General features: G+C 35.8%; 2 protein-coding genes across 2 annotated transcripts; both read left to right on the plus strand.

The window, feature by feature from the left end:
* Nucleotides 1-6,023: 6,023 nt before the first annotated feature.
* LOC100345568 (olfactory receptor 5AP2-like) lies at nt 6,024-6,977 on the plus strand. The gene has a single exon (XM_002709145.2). The coding sequence runs from the start codon at nt 6,024-6,026 to the stop codon at nt 6,975-6,977; it is 954 nt and encodes a 317-aa protein (XP_002709191.2).
* Nucleotides 6,978-11,301: 4,324 nt separating this feature from the next.
* LOC100353652 (olfactory receptor 5M10) lies at nt 11,302-12,276 on the plus strand. The gene has a single exon (XM_070052811.1). It carries the CDS (start codon nt 11,302-11,304, stop codon nt 12,274-12,276), a length of 975 nt encoding a protein of 324 aa, XP_069908912.1.
* Nucleotides 12,277-12,641: the final 365 nt, after the last annotated feature.

Consider the following 12,641-nt stretch of genomic DNA (forward strand, 5'->3'; position numbering starts at 1 on the left):
CAGGGTGCTGGCGCCGCAGGCGGAGGATTAGCCAAGTGAGCCATGGCGTTGGCCAAGTAAATTTGATTTTTAAAAGCTTGATGGGACAGTGTCAGCTGCTTTTAGACGTCATTGGGTCTTGATGACATAGGTTCCTGGCAGAAATTGAACCAAAGGTGTTAGGAGTAGAAATGGGGGAGTGGCTAAATATCACACATTGAATTTTGAAATCACTCCTTTGGATCTTTGTCTGTATTTTTTCCTATTTCCTCACTTATTCACTAATTCTATACAAATTATTCACCAATAACATTTTACTATAATTATATAGACTTTTTGATAAATTTTATACAAGTAGGTCTAGCTCCACTTCAATTTTTTTCCAGAATTCTCATGGCTGCAATATACTTTAAAAAGTTTCCATTTTAACTTTGTAATCAACTTGTCTAGGAAAAAGCAGTATATTGTTACCAGAACTATTTTAAAATTTATAAATTAAGTTGTGGAAAGTTGTCACGTTTATCCTATAAAGTGTGCTTCCATTAAAATGGAGGTAAATTTAAGGCTTAAATAATTCTATCAAATATTTAAATAATGGGCAGAATAATTGAAATCACAAGATGCATCAAGAATTTTTTGTTATTAAAGATTGTCCCACACAGTGCAGGTTTTTTGTGTCTCCTGCTCCACTCCCTAGATTCGATAATGTATCCCTCATGATCAAGATAATCACAAATTTCCATAATGTCCCCAGAGGAATGTCACTTCCACTGAGACCACCTTTGAATTCTAGGCATGTCATATTAAGTAACTTCTTGCAACAACGGATTGTCGAATTCATTGAGTTACACATTTAGCCACTCCCCCTTTCTATTCCTAATACCTTTCTACCAGCAAACAACACCATCAGTACTTCCATATATATTACTGCAGAGTCAGCCAAAATGACCAGAGGATATAAAATAAGTCATTAATCATTGCAGTGTGTGTGGTACTCATACCTAACATCAAAGAATATTTTTCACATACTGTCTTCTACTTTTGGGTTCTGTGACACAATAGTTAACAATGCATATTCTGGCAAAACTGTGTTTCAGTTCCAGTTCTTATCTGTTTTAACTATTTGGACAAGCTCTTTTTCTTTTCTTTTTTTTCAATGATTTATTTTATTTATTTGAAAGACAGAGTTACAGAGAGATAGAGACAGAGAGAGAGGTCTTCCATCCGCTGGTTCACTCCCCAGATGGACGCAACAGAGGGAGCTGCGCCAATCCGAAGCCAAGAGTCAGGAGCTTCTTCTGGGTCTCCCATGTGGGTACAGGTGCTGAAGGACTTGGGCAAACTTCTACTGCTTTCCCAGGCCATAGCAGAAAGCTGGATCAGAAGAGGAGCAGCCAGGACTAGAACTGGCGCCCATATGGGATGCCAGTGCTTCAGGCCAGGCTTTAACCCTCTGTGCCACAGCGCTGGCCGCTGGACAAGTTCTTTTTCAAAGCTCCAGCTGACTTATCTGTGATAGGGGATGCATTCATCAGAAAGCACCTGTCCTTGGACGAACACTTGGCAAGTAGCGCATGTGCAGTATATACCAGTTGTTACTCTCACTTGTCCTGAGTCTCTTCTATTATGAACAGGGAGAGAACTAGATGAACAGTTTATAGTTACCATTCATAGTTTGTGTTAATATATAGGTCCCTCAAGAGAAAAGATCACATAATCACATATTTGTTAGTAAGTATTGCCTCTATAAGTTGCTCAGCCAATGCTTGTTGCATTGTTATGGCCTTTAGAGTCCAAAGATTCTTCAAAAAAATTTCATTGCAATTTTTTAAAAATATGCTTTTATTTATTTATTTATTTTAAGAACTTATTTATTTATTTGAAAGTCAGAGTTACAGGAAGGAAGAGAGAAAGGGAGAGACAGAGGAAGAGATCTTCTATCTGCTGGTTCACTCCTCAAATGACCACAATGGCCGAAGCTGGGCTGACCTGAAGCCAGGAACCAGGAGCTGCTTCCTTATTTCCCACATGGATGCAGGGGCCCATGGACGTGGGCCATCTCCTGCTGCTTTCACAGGCACATTGCAGGGAGCTGGATGAGAAGTGGAGCAGCTGGGACTAGAAATGGTGCCAATGGTGGATGTCAGTCTCGCAGGTGGCGACTTTACCTGCTGTGCCACAGTGCTGGTCCAGTTCATTGCAACTTAACTGTCAGTGATCCATCCCTAAGGGTGCAAGGTCAAAATCCTGTATTCACTGTAAATTCTCAGAACACCTCATGGAGAACACATTTTCCTGCCTTCTGATTGGTCAGTATCATGGTAACACAGAGATGCATCATCTGATGTCTGCTTGATGACACTCCAGTTAGAACAAGAAGTGAATTTTCTTTGTAATTCTGATGTTCTTTGGGGTGCACTGTTTTAAGGTGTGTGGCTGACTATGTCCTAGCACTTATCCTGTCTTTGGTTTAATTTCTTTTTTGCAGAGCAGTCTCATTTGTCCTCTCTGATATTAACTAAGGTCCTGATATCCTGTGTCCCTTACCGGGGACTTTATAGTGCCAGATTATTTTTCTTACAACCTCCATCCATACTCCAATTGCACAAAGTTTATCTCATTTAATTTCACAGTTTTTTTCCTTAATTCACAGCTAGATAAGGAAAGGTTATATCTATCTATATTGTCTCTTGGTTTTCTATCTATCTATCTACCTATTTATCTATGTATTAAGTAAGTCTTCATGTTTTGCCAGTTATGTTTAAGACATTGCATTTGTCTGAACCTATTTTATTCCCTCTCCCTGGTAAAAATAAAAAGTATGAAACAGTTAAGGCTTAACCAAAGCAATGCATTTTTTTTTTTTTTTTGGCTGGAGATAGATCAACACACTTTAAGTCATTTTGTTCTCCAGAGGTTAGTTCAAATTACATTAAGTAAGTGATGTTGAGATACAAACTAACAATAGTGTCTTTTATTTTCTTTTTTTAAATTTTTATTTAGTAAATATAATTTTCCAAAGTACAGTTTATGGATTACAATGGCTTTCCCCCCATAACTTCCCTCGCACCCGCACCCCTCCCACCTCCCGCTCCCTCTCCCATTCCATTCACATCAAGATTCCTTTTCAATTATCTTTATATACAGAAGATCGATTTAGTATATATTAAGTAAAGATTTCAAAGTAGCACAAATAACGTAAATGGTCATCAGATACTGATCAATACCATTTTTCTCTTATACAGAAGATACATTTGGACAATGGGGTACTTTGTAAGTCTTGATCTAGTCTACGAATATTGAAAATTATTTGTTACTCTGGGAGATGAGGAAGGGTTTCAAGATGAGGGGATCTCTTGCTTATTGATTATTTGTATGTGTTGGATGCAGCAATTCATATTTATTAATTTATTCTATCTCTAAAGTCACCCTATGAGGTCATAATTAGAAATGAAAAAAAAATCAAGGCACAGGGAGATTTAGTGAAACACCCAAAGTCACACAATCAGCGAGCCCCAGAACCAGGATTCCCAACAAACATGGTGCTTGTTCTATCAACCTCTCTGTCTGCTCTGCTGGCTCCCTCACCATTATCTAGGTGGTTTAATTTTTCTGTAGCCTCCTTTCTCTTCCCCCTTTTACTTTTCCTTCCTCCTTTTCTTCCCTTTTCTTACTCCCTTCTTTTCATCTTCCCTTCTCTCTTGTTTATGTAAAACACTCTTACCTTCTGTCCATCTGATTTGTGGTTGAATTAAAATTTTACTATGTGAAAAAAACAAACAAAAATCTTTTAACTTGCAAGTATTTTTAAATTTATAAAACAAAAACTGTGAAGTAGTGCCAAGAGTTCTTATATACCCCGCACCCAAATTCTCCTATTATTAAAATATCATATTAGAATAATATATTCATCATAATTAATGAACCACACAGTTTCCCCTTTATTTTTGTCCAGCATCCCTCTATACCTCTCACCTCTCTAAGCATCTAGTAATGAATATTCTATGTTCAGACTGAATTTGCTTTATACTTAGCTCTCACATATGAGGGAGATATGTGCTATTTGTCTTTCTGTGTCTGGTGTTCTTCACTTATCTTGTTGTCTTCTAGTTCTAACCATTTTACTACAAATGATGGAATTTCATTCATTTCAAAGTAGAATAGTATTTCATTGTGTTTATATACCACCTTAACTTTAAGTATTTATCTGATAGCATAGCATCTTAAATGAACACTGAGCCCTTATAGGAGATGCTGTCAGAGGTAGAGATAGTGCGCCATTTTTGTAGATCATTTTGATTCTCTTAAGAGGACCAAACCACCAGCTCTCATGGGAAAGAGTAGAAAGATGTCTAATAGTTATTGGGAATATGGGGCTCAAAATTCATTCTCCACTGGGCAGATGTGTCTCAAGGGTAAGGAAAGAAGTCAGGAATTGGTATGTGATTTTCTTAATTTCAAAGTGAAAAAAAAAAGAGTAATGTCATGAGAACTACAGTCCCCATAGATCAATCAAAAAGAAGCATATATTACCTAAAAGAAATCAGGAAGTTCACTCCAAAACTGGTTCTGAATACTTTACAACTGGAAATAACTGCAACCAATATTGTAGCTCCCTCACAGTAATTTAAGAACATAATTTATCCTGCTAGAACTATTTTAGGGTATTTATATTTGAGGAAAAGTAAAAGAAGAAAGGATCCAATTTATACTGAATGCAGAGAAGCTGGCTAGCAGTTCGGTTTTCCTACATCTATGATGAATGGTCTCTAAAATCTGTTCTCACTTTGCCTGCTGCTTAACTTGAGAGAATAAAAGGGAGTGCCTTCCTATAGAAAAGATTTACATTTCCTTTTCTCTTTTTCTGTTTTTTATGAATTTAGGCATTGAACACAAAGAAATAAGGGATCCAATAGAAGTAAAACTGTTACTAAAGGTAAGGAAATTTCATGAATTGGTCTGTACATTTAACACTGATCTGAAGAAAAATTCACAGTCATGTTAATTTTCTCAATCATCCATTGGCTCAAGTTTCCAAGAGTACAGATAGACTAAGAAAATATATTTAGTACATGCTGTAGCATCCATTTTTTATTACTACAATATTTGTTAGATCATTAGGAGAAATCTAAACAACAATCAGTAACAATATTTCAAAACTATTTATACCACTGAATTATTTCTGGATATTTCACTATCATTTTAAGAAACTCAAAGGAAGTTAAAGCGCAGTTCAAGTGCCTCTCGGCTATAGGGAAGATATTGCAGAGAGCAAGAAATATATTTTTCAGAATATTGGGGGAAATAGAAGCCTATGATGTACAACATGAAATACGAAACAAATTATTTATTTCTAATAATGCAATTTGATGAAAATGATTTCTAAGAAGAAAGATTGGAATTAAATTTTCTTTTCCAGAGATACATGAATTTTAAATGTAACAATATGTACTCTGGAATATTAATGAAACTCTCAGCGTTACAATAGCAAGTGCTCTATGTATTAATGAATACATCCTGTGCTGGATCCTTAGTCATAAATTTTTAAAGATTTCCTCCCCCAAGGAGAATCAACTGTTTTCCTTGCTTGATACTACTGATTAATATTGCTAAATTTAATATTTTTAAGTTATTCTATTAGTGCAGAGAAAAAGGACAATATTCTAAATTAAGATTATCACCTTCTCCCAGAGTTGTATACCTAGGTTAATATATCAATTATTTTGTCATAATAATTAGAATATCTTCCTATAGTTAAGACTATCTTCCTATAGTTATTAAAAATAGCTGATTCTGAAAATGATCAAAGCTAATTGATCCAAATCATTTGCCCCAAGATCATTCATTAGGTGGCAACAAATCCAGTACTCAGATACGTCTTTTGACATGAAGTGCAACCCTTAACCATACATACTTTTTTGCTAGGCTTTCTATCTCAATTCTTCTGTTAGAATATGTATATGTCAAGAAAATATTTTTATGACTCTATCATAAATTCATCTAACCAGATTCTATGTTTCATATTCTCTCTTATTACAGCTCAGATGATCAGATATATGAAAGACAGCCAAGGCAAAAACCAAACTGAAGTGAAGGAATTTATCCTGTTAGGACTCACAGATAATCCAGATCTACAGGGTGTTCTCTTTGTATTGTTTCTCTCAATCTATCTGACAACCATGGTGGGTAATGTGGGGATGATCATATTGATTAAGATTGATCCGTGTCTCCACAATCCCATGTATTTCTTTCTCAGCAGCCTCTCCTTTGTCGATGCCTCTTACTCCTCTTCGGTCACTCCTAAGATGCTGGTGAACCTTGTGTCTGAGAACAAAGCTATTTCTTTCAATGGATGTGCTGCCCAGTTTTTCTTCTTTGGCTCTTTCCTGGGGACTGAATGCTTCCTGTTGGCCATGATGGCATATGACCGATATGCAGCAATTTGGAACCCGCTGCTTTACCCAGTTATCATGTCTGGGAGAATTTGCTTCTTGTTGATAGCTACTTCCTTCCTAGCAGGCTTTGGAAATGCAGCCATCCACACAGGGATGACTTTCAGATTGTCATTTTGTGATTCAAATAGGATCAACCATTTCTACTGTGACACTCCACCCCTGCTCAAACTTTCTTGCTCTGACACTCGCATCAATGGCATTGTGATCATGGCTTTTTCCAGTTTTGATATCATCAGCTGTGTTACAATTGTCTTCATTTCCTACTTGTGTATCCTCATTGCCATCTTGAAAATACCTTCAACAGAGGGCAGGTACAAAGCTTTCTCCACCTGTGCCTCTCACCTCATGGCTGTCACCATATTCTTTGGGACGATTCTCTTCATGTACTTACGCCCTACATCTAGCTACTCAATGGAGCAGGACAAGATTGTCTCTGTATTTTATACAGTGGTTATCCCCATGCTAAACCCCTTCATATACAGTTTGAAAAATAAGGATGTGAAAGGTGTCATAAAGAAGATCTTACAGAAACGCATACTCTAAAGCCACTTTATCAAACACCTTGTTATGTAGAAGATACTTTTCATACTAATGCTATTATGATTGCTTAGGCTCTTTCCCTCTGTTAAAGTAAACGATTTAAAATGAGGTATATCAAGCAAACAGTTGGCCTCGCGGTTTAGGAGATTGCATCCTGTATAAGTTTGTGAGGGTTTGAGTCTCAATGTTGCTCTTGATTGCAGCTTCATGTTACGGAGATCTCAGGAGGCAGCAGGTGATGGCTCAAGAAATTGCTCCCTGTCACCAACATGGAAGATCTGAACAGCATTCCAGGCTTTGGCCTTGATTCATCCTGGACATTTGCAGGCATTGGGGAAGTGAAATGGCAAATGAGAATGTTTCTCTCTCTTTCCTCTCTCTCTTTCTTTCTCTCTCTCTCTCTCTCTCTCTTCTCTATCTCTATCTCTATCTCTATCTCTATCTCTATCTATCTCTATCATTTCTCTCATCCTATTTTCCTGTCTCTGTCTCTCAAATACAACAAATTGATAGGATTTATATACTAGTATAGTTTCAATGATTTTGTGACTATTTAAAAATTCACTTTATATGATGAAGTTGAACATCTTTTTCCTTGATTACTGTTTATAGCCCTTGCCTACTTTTCTGCTGGACTGTGATCTTTCAACTTAATTTTATTGAATCTTTTATTTAACAGAGGCATTAAGCCATTGACTACAATGTAAATTAAAATACATTATCACAGTAAAATTACATAAAGTTGTCAAAAACAAAAATAAAGCAATAAAATGTTGAAAAAAGCAACATAAAAATAAACTGAGGTCTACTTCCTAATCCTAGAGTATTACACATGTGTACATACACCCATCTTGTCAGTCAACACAGTGGGTGAGGTGGTATCTTTTAAAAATATCAAATCATTTAGCATTGGTTGATCTGTGCTTAATTTCCAATTCCAATATTTAGCTTTTTATTATATACACAATCTCAATTTCACTATATAATATATATGCATACACACATGATGCCTTTACTTGGTTTCTGGCAAACAGACGCTGAGACAGAAATTTGTACATATTCAGGAAGTTTATTGGAGAATATTCACTTTTTATGCATATATTCTTGATACCCTCCTGTCATTATGGCTGATTTAGCTCTTTTTTTTTTTTTTTTTTTTTTTGACAGGCAGAGTGGACAGTGAGAGCGAGAGACAGAGAGAAAGGTCTTCCTTTGCCGTTGGTTCACCCTCCAATGGCCGCCACGGCTTGTGCGCTGTGGCTGGCGCACCGCACTGATCCGAAGGCAGGAGCCAGGTGCTTCTCCTGGTCTCCCATGGGGTGCAGGGCCCAAGCACTTGGGCCATCCTCCACTGCCTTCCCTGGCCACAGCAGAGAGCTGGCCTGGAAAAGGGGCAAGCGGGAAAGAATCCTGCGCCCCGACCGGGGCTAGTTAGCTCTTCTTTAATTAACACAAGCTCTCTCACATCTTTGGAGCCTTATCTGGACTTTGTTTCTACTCTTCCCAAGCATTAGCATCTAAAATGTAGTTATGGATATAATCCCCTTCCAGACATGAAATAGATACTTAAGTATATATATACACACACACACACACACACACACACATATATGTATATATGTAAACCTATTTTTCTTATAATGAGCCAATCCTGTTTATTCTAGAAAAATCATTTTGTAAATGTGATGATTTTTACAATGTTATCTATTAACCTATATCAATAAATAAGTCTTTCAGAACAAAATTTATTCAGAATAAAATCTGTCATTCTGATCTCTAAAAAATAAGTTGTCCACATTAAATGTCAGTGAATCAGCATGCCTATTTTATATTGCTAAAAACCTTTCATTCTATAGCTATGCTTAATTTTTAAGTCTTAGTTTTTAAATTTTATTAATTTAATTTATGTAAGGATTTAGTATGAAATACAGAAACTTTTTCCATTTCCATTTCAGAAAAAGAATACATGGCAAATGCTCAAATTTCAAATTTCATGGAATAATAACAATATTTATTTTGATATTGATATAAACTATCTTATTGACTAATTTCTGACAGTGTAATTCATCATTTGTGGATATAACTCAATTCACTGCATGGACCTGGAACTCTCTTGTGTCCTGGAAGATAGACTTATGAAAACACCCTTATCTTCCTTATCCTAACACCATGACAGTGTTTGACTATTCTTTCTTATACATTTAGTCCTCATTTTAAATCACAAATGTGATGAATTGGCAATTTTATAAATGGTCCTAGTTTTCATCCTTGTATTAGTTTCAACATATGTTCATGACATTAATTCAAAATGGAAGATTACTACCACATAAACCCATAATGTCTCTTCTCCAAAGGACCATCAACCCTCTCACCAGAACTTCCTTCCACTGATTATATTATTTTAAGCTGTCTGGTCTATCATGTATTTCCTCTCAGATCTCTCACCTACCACATCATCCTACATTTCACTCCTTTAGATGACCTCTTACACTGTTTATAGAGAAAAAACTTAATAATAACAAGTATAATATTCTTATGTTTACTACACTAAAAACCTACAATATGTCTATCTGTTTGTACTGCCTTCTGCATAATTGAAAATGACATTTAATTCTCTTTGTGCTAAAGATCCCATGCACATATATGTCAAGACATGTATTCAAATAGTAGGTAAGGATTTTGGCCACAAAGGAGAAACCAGCTTATCAAAGCACCAAATTAAGGTTGTGCTCTTGAGGAATAAAAAAAATTAATTGGTTGTTTAGAATTATCCTTAAAAATACTCTAGAGGAAATACCTAAGAATTACATTATAAATATTCCCACCTTGCTTTCACAAAATATGGTGAGCCAATATTCACAGGTAGGTTATTATCTTCATTTGTTCATTAAATTTTTTCTTTCTTTTTAATGTGGAAAATAGTATACTATCAATGTGGAAAATTTTTCAGCAATCTTCCTTGACTTTTACATTCATATGTTCACAGATCATTGTCTCCCTAAAGAATCTATTACTTCATACAAACTCTTCTGATAAAGGAATTTATTTGTGAATCAAACAAACAATGGCTTTAGGGTGCAGTTCTTGAGTAATAATTTTTACAGTCATACTACTCTGTAGCAGAACTGAGACAGAAAGAATGACTTGATCTAGAAACTGAGGGCACACTTAAACATGATCCATGCTTTCCTAAAGAAATATTTTCATGAGTGGATTAGTGACAGAAGAATGTGTGAACCAAAAATATGCATACTCATCTTTTATTCTTGCTTTGTTTATTTACTCTTCCAATATTATTTTCTCAGAAAGCTCTCCTCTGAATATCTAAGGGTATCCCACCTTCATATTTCTCCATAGTCCTTGCTTTTATGTCACATTATATATCATTTAACATGATTTTCTACATTGTATGATCTCTGAGAATGGGGAATTTCTGCACTGCATTAACTTCAACACTCAAAACAGCAGAATAAATCAAGGTTTGCAGTACACACAAATACATGGTTGAAAATTACCAGGGGAACAAGAATAATTCTTGAGTTATATCCTTTTAATCATACATCAAGAGATAAATTTCAGAAATTCATTGTTAATTCATTCAGTTAAGCCCTAAAACTGTGGGTTTTATGTGAAAATGTGGTACTGAATATTCATCCTCTTTTTTGAATCTGAAACAATAGGATAATAAGATGGAAGGCATTCTGGGGATCCAGATTTCTTCATTTGTACATTTAAATTATAAATATGAGTTGGCTATATTAATTTCTTACTTCCCTACCTTTGAATGTTTACCATAAAGTTTAGAGAAAAATATCAAGTATGGAGATAACCAAGTGAATATATATATATATATATATATTCATATTTGAAGGCACTGCAAAAGGTAATGGGAAATGACATTGAAAACTAAGTTTAATTTGGGGCAAAGCAGCTGAAATATGTACATAAAAGAGGTCCTGAAAAAGTTTATGATAAAAGTATATCATGAAGGAACAATGTGGGACTTTAAAAGCTTTTTTTTGAAGAACTATAAATTTATATTTTACTTCCATCTTCAAAAGTTAAGTACCCTTGTATGCTTTTTTGTAATAGCGCTCAAGTTTGTAAAAAAAATAGAGGTGTGTGTATGTGTGTGTTTGAAATGTAGATAGAAAGGTAATCCAGAGATATATTGTGAAAATTTTATATAGGTATGGTGATGTGTTTATTGAAAAGAGAAGAGCAGCTATCTTTTAGAGAAATAGATAAGTGAGAAAATGATAAAATGAGTGTCTCAATAAGACAGAAGCTCACTTTTTGTCATTTTCAGTTTTTATGGAATAAGAAAATGTCCACTCCAAACCACACCACGGTGACAGAATTCATTCTCCTGGGACTCACAGATGACCCAATACTAGAGAAGATCCTGTTTGGGGTTTTTCTGGGCATCTATGTAATCACAATGGCAGGAAATCTGTGCATGATTCTGCTGATCAGGACCAATTCCCACCTCCAAACGCCCATGTATTTCTTCCTTGGCCACCTCTCCTTTGTAGACATTTGCTATTCTTCCAATATTTCTCCAAAGATGTTGAACAATTTCCTCTCAGACCGGAAGACCATCTCCTACACTGGATGCTTCACACAGTGTCTTCTTTTCATTGCCCTGGTGATTACAGAGTTCTATATCCTTGCTTCAATGGCCTTGGATCGCTATGTAGCCATTTGCAGCCCTTTACATTACAGCACCAGAATGTCCAAGAACACTTGCATGTCTCTGGTTGCCTTCCCTTACATTTACGGCTTTCTTAATGGACTCTCTCAGGCACTGCTGACTTTTCACTTATCCTTCTGTGGCTCCCTGGAAATCAATCACTTCTACTGTGCTGATCCTCCTCTCATAATGCTGGCCTGCTCCGACACTTATGTCAAAAAGATGGCAATGTTCATCGTTGCGGGCTTTACCCTCTCAAGTTCTCTGTTCATCATTCTTCTGTCCTACCTTTTCATTTTTGCAGCCATCTTGAGGATCCGTTCTGCTGAAGGCAGGCACAAAGCCTTTTCCACCTGTGGTTCCCACTTGACCACAGTCACCATATTTTATGGAACCCTCTTCTGCATGTACTTAAGGCCCCCATCAGAGAAGTCTGTTGAGGAGTCCAAAGTAGTTGCAGTTTTTTACTCCTTTTTAAGCCCAATGCTGAACCCATTGATCTATAGCCTAAGGAACAAGGATGTGATTCATGCCCTCCAGCAAGTAATTAAGGACATTTCTTCTATAAAATTGCAATTTGGGCATCCTTTCACTTTTTATGAAAAATGACTAATGGTGTGGACCATGATTTTTTAAAAGGGATAAATAGTGTTCTATATTATGACTTGTAGTTAACCAGAACTCTAAGTAACCACCTTTGCTAATTTCTTCTCAGATTAACACTGTAAAGACAAATTATTTCAAGAAAATGATAACATTAAAGTAAAATACATTTTTAGTACAGAAATTGTAAATATGAACTGTTCAGTATTTTATCACACTCTATAATAACTTAATGTCTTTACTTACTGGTAGTTATCTATTATAACTAACATTATGATAGGAACTCTGGAAATTTATTTTCTTTGAGAAATGTCATTTCACAGAACTGCATTATCATTGAAAAGAGTGTGAATAGGTTTGCACTATTTTTC

The sequence above is a fragment of the Oryctolagus cuniculus genome, chromosome 1 (assembly GCF_964237555.1).
Source record: "Oryctolagus cuniculus chromosome 1, mOryCun1.1, whole genome shotgun sequence".
Taxonomy (NCBI): Eukaryota; Metazoa; Chordata; class Mammalia; order Lagomorpha; family Leporidae; genus Oryctolagus; species Oryctolagus cuniculus.